The 20,439-nt window shown below is 37.1% G+C and overlaps 1 protein-coding gene across 1 annotated transcript in view; it reads left to right on the forward strand.

The window, feature by feature from the left end:
• The window catches only part of MS3_00007166 (uncharacterized protein), a 64,006-nt gene extending 55,428 nt beyond the window's left edge, over positions 1-8,578 (forward strand). Inside the window, exons 11-12 of the mRNA XM_051215421.1 lie at positions 2,647-2,715; positions 8,198-8,578. Coding sequence (XP_051065922.1) covers positions 2,647-2,715; positions 8,198-8,449 — 321 coding nt within the window. The 3' untranslated portion in view covers positions 8,450-8,578. The remainder of the gene's footprint in view (positions 1-2,646; positions 2,716-8,197) is intronic.
• Positions 8,579-20,439: the final 11,861 nt, after the last annotated feature.

The raw sequence follows: 20,439 nt of genomic DNA on the forward strand, positions 1-20,439 counted from the left end.
TAAATATTATGTAATAAAACCCTTAATTATTTTAAGTAGGTTTTTCCCATAAAACATTACTTCAATGAATAAGTAGTGATATATATATATATATATATATATATATATATATATATATATATATATATATATATATATATATATATATATACTACTTAATATAATTTTATATCCTCATGATTTTAATTCTTTTGAATAATGATGGCTTCCTACCATTTCATTAATAATTTCTACTCTTATTCTATAATAAATCTTTACTTATAAATACATGCCTTAATCATTACCTGTTATTTCAATGATTCTACGTATATTAGAAGGGGAGTTTTTGTGGATATTATAGCAGGATGAGCAGGGTTGAGGAGTCACATTGTAGGACGAAACGGTCATCCAGTGTTATCAGGTTTTTATGGTGGCCTAGCTTCAACTGACTCTTGATCTCAACTATTAAAATGACTTTACATATATTTAATGATTACTGAATTGTAATACAATTAACTATAATCAACCTCCAAAGCTAATCTGCAACTTTAATCGGTTCACTGATTCATAGAACAGAGTTATATATAAATGTATAAAAAAAATGATACTGTGCAACCATCCTATGTTGCCATTGGAGATCATTTTGTTGACAATTAAGTCTCTCCCTTACCTCTTAATAATTTTCTCCCTTACTTAAGTCTGTTACTCCCAACGGATCATAGGCCACCGACCATCAATCTCCAACACACTCTATCCTCGACCTTCCTTTCCACTTCTATTCAATTTTTGTTCATTTTTCTCATGTCTTATTTAGCTTATTTAGCTAGGACTTTAGAATTTATCACTATCAATGTATGCTGCGTCACTGAAAGGCGCTTATACAATCCAAGTCAGTCTAGAACCGTTGGCTATGGTGACACTTGAGGGGGAAGCCGAAATAAGAAGTTTAGAGTTTGAAGTCGATGTAGGAGGAATAACAGGAATTAAAGAGGGAGGTTGATTATGAATACAGTGGTCTTGAGTGCTGTTAGAGGTATGAGGGTAGTTATCACTTCTCGGTTGCCCACACCGTAGAAGGGTTCTTCTGGAGGTACCTGAAAAGAAAATCGGATTAGAAGTGGTCTTAGTGACCTGGGAGCGTGACCGCACTAAACAAGGGACAACTGCTTGAGGTCGGTCACACACTACATTTTTATGGGTAATTTTTGTGTTAGCTCCGTACTTGTTGAGACCTTACCATCGGAGACGGATATCCGTGGGATAAGGTGAGGTGTGCATTTTTAGGATCGACATTTTCTAACCCTACCCCTCCTTGTGGAAATGCAACATCTCTGTCATGCCGGTTGTCTGAAGGAAACACCTTAATACTGTCACACCTCTATACAGTCAGTAGTACGACTTCGCCTTCGCACCTTGGGTTTGCTGCTTTTAGTCTTACCGCTGTACAACCGACCTGTCTGACATGGTAGGACATTGAGGAACGGTTGTTCCAGCCAGTATAACTCGATTAGTTCATTACGATAGGCAAGCCCGTCCATCACGTCAAAGTAGCAACAACGGTCGGGAAATCCAAGTACAGTCATTCATTTGAGCTCGTCTTGTCAATATAAAGAACCGGCACGATTTACAATTCGAATATCTAGAGAACCCACTTCTACTTCCTGTGGCCTCGCTGGTGTAGGTATAGCAATAAGTTCTAGAGCAGAACAGGCTCTCTAATAGACAGCCACTTGTGCGCTGTTCAACTAGACGGGACAGTAACAACTCGAAAACATAGCGATACAAGCCGTGGCCTTTTCTTGTCTCTGTCTACGCTACTACTGGTTGCAGCTCTGACCAAGTTAATGGTGAATTTTATGGGAAGCTATCCAACCTCTTACAAAAAGCCAAACGCTCTGATGTAGTGATAGTGACAGGTGATTTTAATGCTCGAGTAGGTACAATAAACCATTTAGGCGGATCTTACGGTGTTGTGGCCTAGCGAACAGATATTGGCGACCGTCTGTTGAAACTATGCTCAAGTAATTGTCTAATTCTGGCAAACATTAACTTTGAACACAAAGAAAAACATCGTCTGATATGGAGACCTCCACAATCGACTCATTGGTGAACTCAAACAGACATAACTGTCCTAAACCATTGTTGAAGGAACTCGATTGAAGAATATCACTCATTCTAAGTTAGGACTTGCCTCGTGATGCAGTTTGATGATTTTCATAATGTATGGTCCTATCCACTTCGAACGTCTCTTCCTCATTTCTTCTTCAGTTGGAAGCTAGTTTGTTCTCTCCCATAGTAAGTTATTGCTAATGGTATCCGACCAACGGACATTCAGTATCTTGCGTAGACAACTATTTATAAATACTTCTACTTTCTTGATGACGGTTGAATTAGTTCTTCATGTTTCAGCTCCATACAGAAGAGAAGAAATAATAGACGTGTATGCGCACTGCTGAGGAGTCCCACAATAGGATGAAATGGCCATTCAGTGCTTCCAGGATTTCCATAGTGGTCTAGCTTCAATTGACTCATGAATTCAACTATTAAATTACTATAATATCCACAAAATCCCTCTCTGATAATAATACTTAAACTATTTAGACTACTCATGAGTAGGTGAACAATATAAGCCTACATTTTAATGTCACTTATTTTAATTGTGCTTAGGTTGAAAAACCTCTACTCGAAAATAATTCACATTTATTCAATGATTCAACCATACAAGAAATTGAACAGGTTAGTACGTTTAACAAACATTCATACTATTATATTCATTCATGTTTTATTTCATTTATACTGTTTAACAAATGTTTATAGTTCTCTGAGCTGGATGGTTTGGTCGTGGAACATTCATCGTTCTTCTGAACGATATCCTCAGCACAAACTTTACTTCTAGCCGAAGTCTGTCCTGATGATGTCGTTCAGAAGAACACTGAAAGCTCCACGACTAAACTATCGAGCTCGGAGAACAAAACTCCATCGAAATTATCCACCTGAGCTACAAAACTTCTCCACCATCTCAAATGTATATAGTATACTCCATTTATATGCTTCATCAATAAGAGTTTCATAGAATATATTCTGGTTCTGCTCATGATTAAATCTGTCTTCTCTAGATATGAGAATTTCTTACTAAAGTTCCACAAGAAGGTATTTCACCATCAAGCATGTAAGTGAAATTACCGAGTGAAGCGGCTGACATGTTACCATGTAGTAATCTTACATCATAATAAGTAGAATCTTCACAAACACCAAGGTCAGAATTTTCAATAAAAATTTCAAGACTGTTCTACTGCATGGACCGGAAACCTGGAGAACTACGAAAGCCATCATCCAGAGGATAGGAGTGTTCATTAACAATTGGCTAGGCAAAACACTTCGGAGCCGTTTACCCAGACACTATCAGAAACAACCTACTACTATGGGAGAGAACAAATCAGATTCCGGTGGAGGAGGAAACCAGGAAGAATTGCTGGAAGTGGATAGAACACATATTGGGGAAAGTAACCAACTGCGTCATTACAAGGCAAACCTTCACATAGAATCCTCAAGGTCTAAGAAGGAGAAGAGGAAGACCGATGAACACATTACACCGAGAAATGGAGACGGACATGAGAAGATTGAAGAAGAAATGGATAAAAATAGAAAGGAAGTCCGAAGACAGAGTGTGTTAAAAAATGCTGTTAGACGGCCTATACTCCATTGGGAGTAACAAGCGTAAGTAAGTAAGATAGGTAGGATCTTCCTAATTATAGATTCATCATCATCATGACTGAAATTTCCATGCATATCATGTTTGTTGAATCCCTTCGAAGTGGCATCAAATCTATTGAATGATTCAATGACAATTTAGTAATCCTTTATTATTTTTAGATCAAGGAGAATTACTTCCAGTATTAACTATCCATGTTTGTCATTAATGAATATTTACCAAGTGGATATTGATTGAATAATATCAGTGATCGATTGATATGATAAGTTCAATGAACTGAATTTATGAAAGTGAATACCGGTTTCGAATACAATTCTTTGAAGTTTAATATATCTCGTTAAGTTGTCTGAATATCGTGAGTTAAATTCATGGCATAGTCGTGGATATACACTGCTAACTGATTTCAAACTCTGATGAAATAGCTTTACCCTAACTCTTGGTTTTCACTAGTTGTTTAATCAATATTCACATCTGATGTACACTAAAAACTCAACGGTTTCTGTAAACCTATGCTAATACTGATTATAACAAATAGAATGTATAAATTGATATTAAGAATAAACTGTAATATTAATTATAAAACAAGAGAGAACAACATAGCAACACTAGAAGAATATTTCAATATAAGGAACAGAAAGTCCTCCTTGGAGCTGCTGCCTGTCTCAAGCCTGGATAAAGGAGGAGGGTAGGGCGTAGGGTTAACGACTCCATCCCGTAGAAAACTAACTCACCAACAACAAAAAAACCATTTAAATTCTACTTTGTGAGTTAGAAGGTCTTCATTTAGAACAGTTATGATGCCTCATGATGAAAGCTGATTTCCTTCGGAAGTCACATGGCTGATATTCCTTCTGACAAGCAGAGCAACCATTAATTTAAATATCTGAAATATTCGTACAATAAGGGAGACAGAGAGAGTCATTCAAATTGTTGCAAAATAATCTCAGGATGATTAATTCAGTCCCATGTAAGTTCATGGTTTCGAATGGCTTAGAAACTATCAATTACAATAGGATATTTATAATTCCAACAGTTGAAATCATAAGTCAGTTGAAGCTAGACCACCATGGAAAACCTAGAAGCACTGAACGGCTGTTTCGTCCTATTATGGGACTCCTTATCAGTGTGCATCCACGACCCCACCTCGCTTCAATTGACTCATGATCTCAACTGTTGAAATTACTACAATCTCCACAAAACCCCTTCTGAGGATATTTATATTCAAATTTTACACTTTGTTCAATGATCCTCTTATGAATATTGATTATGAAAAGTAATTTTGTCAATACCAAGCAATCAAAACGGAAATGCGATTATGTATTTCGAAAAAAAAACTGGAAAAAGAAAGCAATATTGATAAAGTAGATCAATAAATTGATTAAAGTGTTTTATTTAACTTCAATAATACAATTCAAATAGTTACTAAGCAAATTTTCATAAAGAGAATGATGAAGAAAAATAACAAATAAACATTAGTTGCTATGTATTATGTTCATATAGTTTATTATAACGTTTGAATAAGTCAATTTATTGATTCTTCTTGAATCACATTTTGACCTTATTAATTATTCGCTTATCAATCTTGACTGTCCATTGCTTACCTTATTCATTATGTGTCTACAATTTATTATTTTTTTCTTTGGTTTGACCATAGATAGATTAGATTGAAGCTAGACCACTATGGAAAACCTGGAAGCACTGGATGGCCGTTTCGTCCTAGTATGGGGGCCCTCAGCAGTGTGAATCCACGATCCCGCTCCCCGCGAGATCCGAACCCAGGACCAACTGGTTTCGTGCGCGAGCACTTAACCATTAGAACGCTGAGCCGGCATCCAACGGTGTTAATGTCTAACTTCAACCAATCCACGAAGTTGCGCCACCGTACAACATAGTCTTCAGTGAGCTGATATCTCACAACAGACCTGGAGTCCCATACTTCCTTGACGAAACGGCCGTCCAGTGCTTCCAGGTTTTCCATGGTTGTCTAGCTTCCATTGACTCATGATTTCACCCTGTGAAATTTCTAAAAATCTCCACAAAACTCATTCAGATTAAATTGAGTCGGCTCATTCGCCATCTTCAATTGAGTATCATTTTGTCATGCTTCGTTTTCCGATCAACGATTGTATGAAATATATATGGAGTTAAAACTTCATTCTCATATTTAACCTATTTAATTCTGTCATTTACTAATACGATTTAAGTCAATGATTATATAAGAGAATTGACGACATGTATATTTAGATAGCAAACATTCGTTTGATCTAATTGGAATCAAGTGTGTAGGATCACAAAGGTGATGAGCCCGTCGACGACGAAGAACCCAACACATACTTCCCCATTCCATACTTTCAACGAACAAACTCGCCGAAGCCAGCTCAGTTGATATACAAGTCCGTTTTAGACTATAGGATCAAATCGGAGAGAGACTATGGCACCACTAACGTGTACCTCTAAATATCTCATAGTGTAGTATGACAATACTTTAATACTAAACAGGAATCCGTTTAAAACTCAGTCTTTTGTAAACATTTTATTACCCTTAGGTTGATGAGCTCATAAAGATTTACTTAATTTCTGTTATATCTAGAGCTTAGATTCTTAATGTACTGCGTATAACTTCAGAACTCGAACTCTAGAACACTCCCAAGTCTCAAATGATAAAATATAAGACAAGTGAAAGGAATATTATTCCAGATAATGTCAATTATAGTACAAAACTGTCAAGTATTTATAGTTTTTAGTAAAAAGGGAATCATCACTATAATCCTCCAATCTGTATACAGCTTGTTATTAACATTTATTCAATAGGGAAGCTCTATGTAGGGATTCTGGAATATTCTTCCAAAAAAATGATTGAATGGAATATCTTCAACATTTTCTAAGCTCCTTAGAACTTCTTCAAGTTCACCCATAGATTGTTCTTACATATTTCTAGTCATAATCTGATTATATATTAAAATTCGTATTCTTCTCATTGTATAGAATAGTAAACAATACATACAGTAGTAGTAGTAGTAGTAGTAGTAGTAGTAGTAGTAGTAGTAGTAGTAGTAGTAGTAGTAGTAGTAGTAGTAGTAGTAGTAGTAGTAGTAGTAGTAGTAGTAGTAGTAGTAGTAGCAGCAGCAGCAGCAGCAGCAGCAGCAGCAGCAGCAGCAGCAGCAGCAGCAGCAGCAGCAGCAGCAGCAGCAGCAGCAGCAGCAGCAGCAGCAGCAGCAGCAGCAGCAGCAGCAGCAGCAGCAGCAGCAGCAGCAGCAGCAGCAGCAGCAGCAGCAGCAGCAGCAGCAGCAGCAGCAGCAGCAGCAGCAGCAGCAGCAGCAGCAGCAGCAGCAGCAGCAGCAGCAGCAGCAGCAGCAGCAGCAGCAGCAGCAGCAGCAGCAGCAGCAGCAGCAGCAGCAGCAGCAGCAGCAGCAGCAGCAGCAGCAGCAGCAGCAGCAGCAGCAGCAGCAGCAGCAGCAGCAGCAGCAGCAGCAGCAGCAGCAGCAGCAGCAGCAGCAGCAGCAGCAGCAGCAGCAGCAGCAGCAGCAGCAGCAGCAGCAGCAGCAGCAGCAGCAGCAGCAGCAGCAGCAGCAGCAGCAGCAGCAGCAGCAGCAGCAGCAGCAGCAGCAGCAGCAGCAGCAGCAGCAGCAGCAGCAGCAGCAGCAGCAGCAGCAGCAGCAGCAGCAGCAGCAGCAGCAGCAGCAGCAGCAGCAGCAGCAGCAGCAGCAGCAGCAGCAGCAGCAGCAGCAGCAGCAGCAGCAGCAGCAGCAGCAGCAGCAGCAGCAGCAGCAGCAGCAGCAGCAGCAGCAGCAGCAGCAGCAGCAGCAGCAGCAGCAGCAGCAGCAGCAGCAGCAGCAGCAGCAGCAGCAGCAGCAGCAGCAGCAGCAGCAGCAGCAGCAGCAGCAGCAGCAGCAGCAGCAGCAGCAGCAGCAGCAGCAGCAGCAGCAGCAGCAGCAGCAGCAGCAGCAGCAGCAGCAGCAGCAGCAGCAGCAGCAGCAGCAGCAGCAGCAGCAGCAGCAGCAGCAGCAGCAGCAGCAGCAGTAGTAGTAGTAGTAGTAGTAGTAGTAGTAGTAGTAGTAGTAGTAGTAGTAGTAGTAGTAGTAGTAGTAGTAGTAGTAGTAGTAGTAGTAGTAGTAGTAGTAGTAGTAGTAGTAGTAGTAGTAGTAGTAGTAGTAGTAGTAGTAGTGTGGTGTGTGCTACTGATATTGACCTAAGTACTATATGATGTTAGTCGTGAACAGAAGGTCTGGCTGCAAAGAGACAAGAGGATCGAACCGTAAAGAATAGAAACAGGATGCACTTTGTATGAAAATGCAAGAACAATGAAGTCTGAGTCATTTCGAGACAATTGATGGACATTTTGCAAATTAAGCATTCACTATATGATTGTTAGATTTTATCAACAAGTTCTGTGATGTTCAGTTGAGTAAGTACATTCGATTGTCCCCCTCCTGGTGTTCTTCTTGACTACAGTAGTAGTACATATTGTATTATTGTATTTCTATCCTTCTCATTACATTTTTTTAGATCGATATAATTGATATTATTCAAAGACTATTCAATGATAAACCATTCGAATTATTATTTCAATCTAATCAAAAGAAATTCATCTTCTATCATCTTGGCTCATTTCTTAAACAGAATATCATTCTATCCAATATAACAACTATAGATAATAATGATAATAATCCTATTGTAAATGTTTCTATTATACTTTGTTTATGGTCTATATGTTCTACACATTATTCAAATAATGAAAATGACCTAATTATTGGGTAAGTATTCAAGTGATCTATCTGCTTTAAATGGTTTCTATTCCCTATGATATAATCACCAAATAGTTACGATTGATACATTCAGATATAAGGAGTAAAGTGAATTTGATGAATTTAACTAACAGTATTAGGGGTTGTGGAGATGATTCAGTTTTTGATTGAGATCATAATCTGTATCTTACAGGAATGTATACACTTACACCATTATGATCAGTTTGAGAACCATATCACTTAGAGTCTCCGATCATTGGTGACGATAGTCACGTGGATACCGACCAAGTAGTCTACACCTACTAACATGGCTCAGATCAGAAAATAGTGACTTTATAGAGTGACGTCACATCTTGGTTTGTCCGCGTCTAACTTTCTTCTAACCATTCCCCAACACTCGTCAGCGTTGTGAGTCTTCTTTTAGTACGTTTTTTTAGTACTAACGTATAAATCATAACGGTTATAGTGAAACAAGACAAACTCAGTTTCTTTTTGAGAAATTCAAGAGTTGTGTACTTCAACACTTAAAAAAAAAGATGATAATTAGTTCATGTACCTACTGTGTTGACTACGATTCAACGTCTTAAATAAATACACCGAAACTATATGAATGACTGCTTTTGGACGAATCTCATATGATCTTGAGAAGTATCAGTCAATCATTGGACAGTTAGTATAGAGTAAAACAATATATTATGCAAAATGGATACACTTCTTTTACATGGTTCAAAAACTTATCAAGGTTAGCAAGCGGTTCAGAGGGTCTAAAATCGTAATGCATATGGTAGAGAAAATCATCCATATGGCTTCATAATAGTCGGCTTCTGGAGCTATGATAAGGTCGCGAAAATTCTTTCAGTCTTGAGCACATAGCTTCAATATTATTTGTGTGCACTCCGATTGTTGGGCCCACAAAATGCCACTTGTGGATAACGACATGATGCACATAATCAAGTTTATTTAGACACTTGTACAAACTCAAATCATCCGTCAATATTATAGTACTCGGTTGCAGCTAGTGTTACATGTGCTTTTATTATCCAGCTCATAACACATGTCATAATTTGCCTTAGTCTCAGTTTGCATCGAGCGAAAATGATCCTATTGTAGCAGAGTTCTTCCTCTACCACATATTACATCGAAAGACAACATTATCACAGTAGTTTGCACAACGTCCACAAGTCATTTGATTACTACAATCACAAATATTTACGAACTTTTTCATAGTCTCAATTGTTGTAACCGCTCAGTGATTACTTTTTCTCTAAAAATCCACTATGAACCAATTGTACATGAGTATCAAGTACTGAAATAGGCACTGTGATCTTGAAATCCTTCAAATGCTTCTGATTGACTCGTTCATAAATTATAGTCTCGCCGGGTTTTTTTACACGTACTATTGATCTAATTAGGGTGTTCATGTTGTTTAACTCATCTCTAACAGTCAGTTATTGATTGACTTCTTTTTTTTGTAGTTCTCAGAAAATTCATACTGAAATTATTGATTTAATAGATAGATACAAAGAAAAATTATTGATTACGTACAAACTTCAATATTTTTATGATCTAAAATTGTTTGGTGATGTAAGTGTAACATTTCATTATCATTTAAAGTTTGTTTACACCAATTATATATCTGCCCCCGAATGCCCTGGTACGGCTGAGAGTGGGGAGAGTCCGCTCGCCCTCTTGAAATGCTCTCACATGGCCATGCGTATATAGCCTATGTCAGCAAAGTCCTACTCACTGCCTTCTCTCACCAGGGGTGTTGTTTACGAAAATGAGAGGACGAAAAGCGAATGTCCAGCGCTTTAACCGGATTCCAAACCAATGATGCTCATGGGCTCCAGTATCCTGAGGGAACAAATGACGTATGAACCAATTGTTGGTCATCGGCTTCCATGGGACTGCATCTCCTTACGATGCTCCACTGCCTTATGGATCAGACCTTCAGGTCGAAGGCTCGGGGTATGGCCCTCTAAGAAAACCACGTGCTTCGGTTTGGGCACCCGGGCAGTATCACAGCCCTCACATATATCAAATGAGATTTGTGTGGCGTATATGTATTTAGTGCCTCCTTTTACCAATATCTATATGTTAAAATAAATAAATAAAATAAATTATATATCTACATATAGTACGTTGGATGGATGTTAGTCTCATGAAAGTTGGTCAGTTGATATTTGTCAGTTGAATGTATGTTCAATATTAAGGGAAATTCTACATCCTATAAGATTTGAACTTCAATTACACTGTTCACATTCTCGGCTTCTAACACTAAACTATTCAAACATCTACTAACCTTGTATTAATCACATTTTATTGATCATGTTTCAATTTAGTCACTAGTCAAATTCATTTAACAGAATATCCATTATGTTTTGATATTAAATGGTTGGAATTATGTTACATTAAAGCTAATTCTACAAAATATATGATAAATATTTATGAATGAACAATTCAGTTAGATCGGTCACAGAATATTGTCGATTGATTGAAGTTGGACATTGCCACTATTGGATGTCGGCTTAGTTGGTCTAAAGGTTAAACGTTTACCTACGAAACTGAAATTTTTAAGTTCGAATACCGGGTGCGAGATCATGGAGTCCCATACTAAAGCGAAACAGCTGTTCAGGGCTTCAAGGTTTTCTATCGTGATCTAGCTTAAACAAACTCATGAATTTAACCATTAAAGATATCATTTTACCATGATTCATTAAATGAAAATTAAATTAAACTACTCATTAACATAAGCAAAGATGAATAGTGGCTAACAGTGTAATCCAGTTTGATGCATGTTTCGTCCTATTTGAGACTCATCAGTTGAATGTACCTACATACCAGAGTTGATGTTCACTCCAAAACTTGGACTCAGTACCGTTCGCTTCAAAACGCTATCGTATTATCCACTTAGTTACTGAATCCTGATAGTCGCTTGTTTGTGTAATGCGGTGAAGTTTTTAACTCATTTGGTATTGTTTATTTGAATTGATGTTTAGGACTGCAAGTGATTAATAAACAACACCAAGTGAATTTGCTCATTAACATATTCTGATTAAAATTTATATTAATAAAATTTGTATTATTCTTTTATAAAGAATAAACAAAGTTTTCATATGAAGTTTATATTATAAACTGAATTCACTATGACTGGTAAGATTACCATAATAGTGAACGAGAACACCAGTGGGGGGACAACCTAATGTATTCCAACATAGAATTACAGAACGTCCTAGTAAATTCTAAGACTTGCTTACTCCCAATGGATCATAAGCCACCGATCAGGATTCGCAAATCCACTCTGTCCTCGACCTTCCTTTCCACTTCTATCCAATTTTCGTTCATTCTTCTCATGTCTATCTCCATTTCTCGAAGTAATATGTTTTTTGGTCATCCTCTTCTCCTCCTTTGGCGTTGAGGATTCTAGGTGAAGACTTTCCTTGTGACTCAGTTGGTTGCTTTCCCCAATATGTGTCCTATCCGCTTCCAGCACTTCTTCTTGGTTTCTTTCTCCACTGGAATCTAATTTGTTCTCTCCCATAGTAGTAGGTTGTTGCTGATAGTGTCTGGGTAAACGGATCTGAAGTATTTTGCGTAGAGTAAATTCTAAGAACCATACAATAAATACATCATTTGCAAAATGTCAATCAATCGTCTCAGACTCGATTGTTCACTCTTTTTCATATCATTTGTTCATTGTTCTCGTTCTCTTATCTTGGATCTTGTTAACCTTCTGCCTCCAGGCATTTCATTTTTCATTGATGATACATACTACTTATATCTGTCGATATCAATAGCACACATCACACAATGACTTTGTACAATTAATAAAGCACATAGTACTTAATCGTAAGACTTTAAGTTTTTCTGGCTAAAAACATTGTTTTAATGATTAAATGTAGTTTGATAAATCTGAATATCAATGACCATTTGCATTTATATATTTATTTATTTAGACACATAAAGATTGGTACAAAGAGGCACTAACCATATATGCGCCACATAAATCATTCGATTTGTGTGAGGGCTGGGATACTAACCGGGTATCCAAACTGAAGCAGTTGGTGTCGTTAGGGGACCACACCCGGAGCCTTTGACCTAAAGGTCTCATCTACAAGGCAGTAGAGCAACATCAGCAGATGCACTCCCACGGTAGCCGGTGATCAACGATTTGTCCATACACCATTTATTGCTTCAGGATACTGAAGTCTATTGAAACCATTGTTTTGGAATCAAAGCTTTCCAACTCCCTAAGATGAACATTCCGTGTCCACCAACCCGGTCAAAGTGCCGGACATTCACTTTTCGTCCTCTCAATTCCGTAAAAACCACCCCCGCTGCGAAAAAGCAGTGAGTAGGACTTCCCTGACAGTGGTTGTATACACGTTTCTATGTGCGAGTATTTAGAGAGGTGGGAGCTGACTGTCCTCATTCTCGGTCATACCAGGGTATTTGGGGTTTTTGCTACCAAGAATGACTCAGAAAATCTAGCATTTGCCTTGTTCTCATATTATGAGATATTCTTGGGTTGTCTACAAAACTCCTCACTTAAAAAGGGAATGTAACGTCATACATTTACTGTTCTATTATCTATATACAAAAATAGAATTAAATTCATTTTTATTACCTTTTTATAGATTCTACATAAAGAAACATTAAGACTTAGTTGTATTATGAATCATAGAAATTTATATGAAAATGTTGCTGATAGTTTAAAGAAATTAATCAACTATAATTGGTGAGATTACATTTATATTTTCATTATGTAATAGTCTTGTTATGATCTATTATATAACTGAATGATGAGTTCCTTTTTTGTTGTTGTTTGAATTCATTTCATAAATTATTGTCAGAAGGGGTTTTGTGGAGAGTTTAGTTATTTCAATGATTGAAATCATGAGTCACTTGAAGCTAGACCAACATGGAAAACTTGGAAGCACTGGACAACCGTTCCATCCTAGTATGGAACTCCACAGTAGTGTGCATCTACGATTTTGCTCCCCGCGACATTCGAACTCAGGACCCATCAGTCTTGGATACGAGCGAGCGCTTAACCATAAGAACACTGAGTCGGCCGGCCGACATCCAACGGTTTTAATGTCTAACTTCAACCAACTTCAATCCAATGCACCAAACCCCTTCTGATAATAATCATCTGCTCACTAGTGACTGAATTCAAGATGTATTTCCTGGAGTTTTAGTGAAAAGCCATAAATTATCGATCAAAATCTATTAAGATGAAAAATGAATGTTGAAAAAAATTCATGGAAAATGTTGTTAAAACATTAATGTAGACTCAGATGATTTTTTTGTCATAGCAGCTACTTCTTATGAATTTTTTTAGAAATTTTGTTCGAAAATCTAATGATTGATAAGCGAAAATGAGTAGTGGTTAGTAGTGGAATCCAGTTTTACACGCGTTCCGTCCTATTTGGGACTCATCAGTTGGATGTACCTGTATATCACAGTTGGTATTCACTCTGGGACTCGAACCCAGAACCGTTCGATTCAAAGCGCCATTGCATTATCCACTTAGCTACTGAATCCGGATGGCCACCTGCTTGTGCAATGGGGTGAAGTTTTAAATTCACTGGATGTTGTTTTACTTGTCCCTTCCCATTATTATTTAGAACTGCATTTGATCAATCTCATATTGGCATATGTGCATCATGTGCAGACTGTCTCGATGTTGCTTTCATTCACAAGCTTGATAAGCAAAGATAGATATGAGACTGATCAATTGCAGTCTTAAATAACAATAGAAAGATTCAAGTAAACAACATCAAGTGAATTTAATAATTGATAAGTTATGAAAAAATAGTTTTCCAACCTCCCTATTTTGAGATGGCACAAAATCTCCAGAATGTTTAAGAAAAAAACTACCATATTTCTTACAACATTGGGAGAAAATCCTAAAGATTTACCCAAAGTTCCCTGAAATTCGTTTATAGTATGGTTAAACAGATGCTTTTCACCATTCTTACTTATTAGTAGTATCTTATCATGAACTCATTACACAAATCATTTAAGCACTGATATTCTTTACATGAGGACTGATACAATATCAACTAGTACTGTTGTAGTAAACAAGAACACAAGTGGGAGATAATCGAATGTATTCGAACACAAAATTACAGAATAACTCACTAAAATCTAAGAAACATATAGTGAATACTTCATTTGCAAAATATCAATCCATTGTCTTAAACTTGACTGTTTCTGTTGCAAACATCAATTCATCGTCTCAGATTTCATTGCTCTTGCATTTTGATACCAATTGTGTTCCATTCCCGTTCTTTCCTTTTCAATCTTCTACTGAAATACATTCGATTCCGGAATGAAGTATTTAGGGGTTTTTTGTTAGTTTGTATCTAGTTAAAATTGTTGTTAACCCCACGCCCAATTCTTCTCCTTTATCCGGGCTTGGGACCGGCAGTAGCTCCAGAGGGGCTCCAGGTGGAGTTATCAGTAACTGTTTAGTGACCTTATAACTGACTTCATTTGGGTCGTTTCTGATTGCTATCAATTAATTAATGTTGAACTAGACATCCTAACTATTCGCGTATATAATCATCGACTTAATCCACATTGGTGAATGACGGAATTAAATAAGTCAAACACGGGAATAGATTTTTGAATACCTATATTTTGTACACCCACTGGTTTGGATAGGAAATGAGAGGGATGAAGCGAATAGAAGAGAGTGAAGTGAAATGATGCGCAGTAGAGGCGTGTCAGCCCAGCTCCATTTAATCAAGCGTTAATCAACATATATAGCTAGATAACTATAAGCTACAGATATGCGATGAGTACGATCAGAAATGAACATACATACGCCTACATAAAAACAGTCAAGTTTGATAAACAAATAATTGACAAGGTCAAGATGTAGCTTGAGAACAATGCATAAATTGGTTTGTTCAGAACCTAGAATAAGTTATGTGGGCTCGACATAGGACCAGCCATTACAGCTTATAAACTTTAAAAACAAACCTCTCAAAACTGTTTGCATTGTGATCCTTCGTTAGAATATACAAGATAATGAATTAACCATGTTTAACCATCTGAGAAACGGGATAGGGGTTCTCGAGAATCGACTAAACGTCGTGATTGGGACCATTGAATTCTGGATAACTGACATAAAAGTATCGTGCACACTATAAGATATAATGGTCTCATTTTCCATGTGATGTATGATCATAGGTTCACTCTGGTAAAGAGTAGAAAATCAAGAAGAAATAGACTGTTTTGTTGAGACTATAATTTACGGACGACCTTCGAGCGATGCTAGACTGACCTTGACAGTGTAAACCTAATAACTAGGACCAAATAAATGTTATAAATCAGTGTAAGGAATCCGAATTATGATTTACAGCTGATGGTTAGAGTTGAGAATTGCATTTATGGTTTTTCATCATGAATTGACATCAACTATCATGCCAAAACTCTATTAAACCAAATGGATGAGTAAATTTCGCGCCAAAATCCGAGACCTGTAATCTTCAATCTGATTGATTCATCCATATGTTCTAGTCTCGCCACATATTTTTTATTTTTCAATAGTTCTTAAATAGGCATCAGTTTGATAATGAGAACTTCAGATAGAAGTGAAGTGTTCAAATTTCTCTATATATGGCTCATAGCTTGTCCTGTAAACCTTGATGTTGATTAGTTCTTATTGACCTTAGACCTGTCATTGTTCGGATATCGCTAGGCAGGATTGTGGATGTGGATTGCCACGTGAGAGTCCCACAATAAGGTGGAACGTTTGCTCAGTGCTTCCGAGTTTTCCTTATTGGTCTAGATTTAATTCACTGATGATCTCAACTATTGGAGTTTACTTTCTTTTATTTTAGTTGTATAACCCCCATCTCATTGTTCTATTTTATTTTTCATTTTATCTATTTATCAACAAATTGGAAAATATAATAAAATCTATCGTAAAGTATATCAATTTATCATTTTGATAAAAATGAACAAGAATGGATCGAAGAATTAAAACAGTATCCAATGGAAAAACAAGTAAGTAATCCATTCCAAGTAAAAGGTAATAGGCTCGGATACTCAAACCGAAACAGGTGGTTTTCATAGGGGGCCACACCAAGAGTCTTCGACCTAACGGTCTAATCCCCAAGGTAATGGAGCGACGTCAGTAGATGCAGTCCCATAGTAGATAGTGATCAATAATTGGTTCATACACCATTTGTTCCCTCAGGATTCTGGAGCTCATATGCACCATTAGTTTGGAATCAGGGTTTTCGAACTCCTCTAGGTGAATCCTCCATACCTAAAAACCCGGTTAAAGCATCGTATATTCGCTTCTCGTTCTCTCAATTTCATAAACAACACTCGTAGCGCAAAAACTCAGCGAGTAGGACTTCCCTAGCAATGGCTGTATACGCGTGGCCATATGAGAGCATTTCGATAGGAAGAGCTGACTCTCCCCAATCTCGACCGTACCAGGGCATTTTCGGGGGCTACATAAAACATTTCATATCATATCTTATGTTTTATAGAATTTGACAAACATTCAAAAACTAATTCGCCTATAAAAATCAATCTCAAAAGAGGCGTGTTTTGTATTTAATTGGTTATGGATGACAACTTTAACTTGAGCACTGAATGATTTATTACAACTGTTTTTTTTAGAATCTACCTCTTTGATAAACATTAACAATCAGAGGTTTTAGTCAACTGATCCGAATTCCATAATACTCTTGTAGTGACCTACTTTTATCAAGAGAACGCGATTGGTTTGATGGAAACAATTATTATTGTAACCAATTGTACCAGTGATTGTTTTACTGTACTTGTTTGTTAACTGTACTAAAGACATCCATTCTTCCTTCCGTTGATTGTGACCTTGTACGAACTTACGTTTGTACAGTGAATCCGCTTGTACTCCTTTGGCACGATCTCAGTATTCTTTAGATACCACGAGATCACCAACAAATATACTTCGCTACAACCTCCAATTGCTTTCTGATATCTGGTACGTAACCTTCTTGTAGTGGTGATCACAGTCAACCGCGACTCGACGCCATGCTACACTCTTCAGTTTGTAAAGATTTTCTAGTAATGAAGATAAATTCTAATATTTTTTATGCAACTTATCTACTTACTTATGATCTGTTTGTAAAACTTATGCACAGAAGAATATTATATGTTTGTACATTTTAGGTAGTTTATAAAAGGCGATGGAATAAATCACCATGGATGTTTGAAAGTCTTCTAAAACAAAATGGTATGAATATAAACCTTTATTGATTATTTATGAACACTTTAATGTTACTAAGTTACTTACGCCTGTTACTACCCAGTGGAGCATAGGCCGCTGACCAGCATTCTACAACGCACTCTGTTCTCGACCTTCCTTTATAGTTTTATCCAATTCTTGTTTATTCTTCTCATGTATGTCTCCATTTCTCGACGTAATATTGTTATAACTTGTGGCCTAAGTGCCCTGTTAATGAATAAGTAATGATACCGTCAATTAGAAAGCAATGACTTATCGATCGGATCAATGACGCGTAAACCCGTATGAGCAGTCTAGTGTACTTATTGGTCTCGTCTCCTGTCTAGCCCAGCCAGTTAAGTCCAGAACACCAATCTCAGCCTCTGCTATATGAATCGTGTATTTCAAACATACTGGGTTTATATATCAACCAGAAAGACCATATTGTACCAATAAAATACGAAACAATATTTGTACAACAATTAGCCAAATGTGACTGTGAATGAGGGAGATAGTAATTAATAGACAGGCCATAACTCAAGAATGGTAAATCGTATAATAATGGTTGATAGGTCAAAATAAAGCTCATAATGAGCGGAACACGAATATTAACAGTTTAGTTACATAACAATTATACGACAAAAATATATGCATAACATTGGTCCATAAATGGATCCCAACAGTTACCATTCATTATTCTTATGGGGATATAACAAATGTCTTCTTTAGTCTTCCTCTTCTCCTCCTTTGGCCTCGAGGATTCTAGGTGAAGGCTTGCCTTGTGACGCATTTGGGTGCTTTTCTCACTTCCATCGCCTGTTCCTGATTACTTCCTCCTCTGAGAATTTTAATGTGTGTACGATTAAACTTTGAAATAACCCACTATTTATTGATTGTTATTTCTATGAAGGCTGTCTGGTTTTTGATTATTTGATTGTTCTTGAAAGAAGAAAGATTATTCAATCACCTGAGTTTATCATAATACTTTGAACAAAGTGTTCCTGAAGATACATGTATAGTTACTGAATTTAGGAATTCACATAAAGATAATCAAAATATTTCTTGCTGAGGTAGATGATTTTGATAGTGTCAGATTCAACGGAATGATTTATTTATATAATAATTGTGATGAAAAACTTTTCATCTAGAATAGTGTATGCTCTTTTTATTTCTGAGTTTCTTTAAAGTCTTCTGTTTGTTTTTGACCAGCTGATTTGAGTTTAGTTTGGTTTGGTTTTGTGTTGAATTACAATGAACAATGGTCTGTTTTATATAAATTCACTTGGTGTTGTGTTTTTACTTGTATCTTTCTATTGTTATTTAGGACTGCAATTGATCAGTCTCTTATCGACATATGTGCATACTGGTCGGATCCCCTCGATATAGTCTTAAGTCACAGGTTTTTAAAACATAGATCGATTTTGGCGAGCAGTTGAATCCAGTATGCACATTTCGTTCTAATTTGAACTCGTCAGTTGGATGTACCTGCATCTCAGAGTTGATATTCACTCTGGGATTCCAACCCAGTACCGTTCGCTTCAAACAATACCAAGTGAATTTAGACTTCACTTCATTGCACAAGCAAGTGGCTATCATCACTCAGTAGCTAAGTGGTTAACGTGATGGTGTTTGAATCAAACGGCTCTGGGTTCGAGTCCCAGAGTGAATATCAACTCTGAGATGCAGGTAAATCCAGCTGACGACTCATGAATAGGACGAAACGCTCATTAAACTGGATTCCACTACTAATCATTATCCATCTTTGCTTAAAAAGCTTGTGTCTGTCTTATATGCTTTTGAGTTTCCTCAATAATTCTTAATATTTCCAATGATAATAGTAATATAGTTATGGTATTTAGTTGTGAAGTGTTTTCTTTAATTTAGTTAAATCTTTTTTGGAAAATTTCATTTCGCTTTGGTCTAAGAATATTATGACAATTTGAGAACAGTTTTGTTCGGTTTTTTCTTCTGTCGGTAGCTTTTTATTTACGTTATCTACTGGACTTCTATATCGTAGTTAGCAGGGGTCACAAACTTTGACTATAACATCATCTATATAAAGGTTTATAGATATTATTGTATGTGACTGATATGACGAATCAACCTCAGTTGTGCATCGATTGGAGACCAGGGAAGACTAGTCATCTACTTCATCCCAGTGTGATACTTCTCTGTAGTGCGTATACACAACCGCACTGAGGACTGAACCCATCATGTGTAGAGTGTTATGTTATTCATCCCACGGGAAAATGGAATCTCATGAACTGATTGTATTTAAGCTCAATGGTATAAAGGTTAAGTGTTGACATAGAGATCAAATTTCCTGGGTTCAATCATCTGTAGTGAGTTCATGAATATTTACTACTGAAGAATCTTATACTAGGACGAAATAGTTGCTCATTACTTCTTGATTTTTAATCAATATCTAACTTTCGTCATTTCATGATGTTAGTGCCTATAACATTATTGAACCGTTTGGTAGTTTATCTTTGCTTCATAATTCATGACTACTAATTCTCATAGAAATTCTATTCAGCTTGAACCGTGACTCGATATTCATTAGAAATCAGATGTCGAGGTCTTCATAATCCAGTCGACCATCAGAAGAAAGAGGAAGGGAGAGATTAGACAGACTTGTCTGACTCTGGTCCTTACTTGGAATGCGTCTGCCAGCTGTCCTCCATGCGCGACCTAGCACTGTAGTCGGTCATATGAGTTCCGGATAATATTGACAATCTTCTCAGGAACTCCGTAGTGTCAAAGAAGTT

The sequence above is a fragment of the Schistosoma haematobium genome, chromosome 4, assembly GCF_000699445.3.
Source record: "Schistosoma haematobium chromosome 4, whole genome shotgun sequence".
NCBI lineage: Eukaryota > Metazoa > Platyhelminthes > Trematoda > Strigeidida > Schistosomatidae > Schistosoma > Schistosoma haematobium.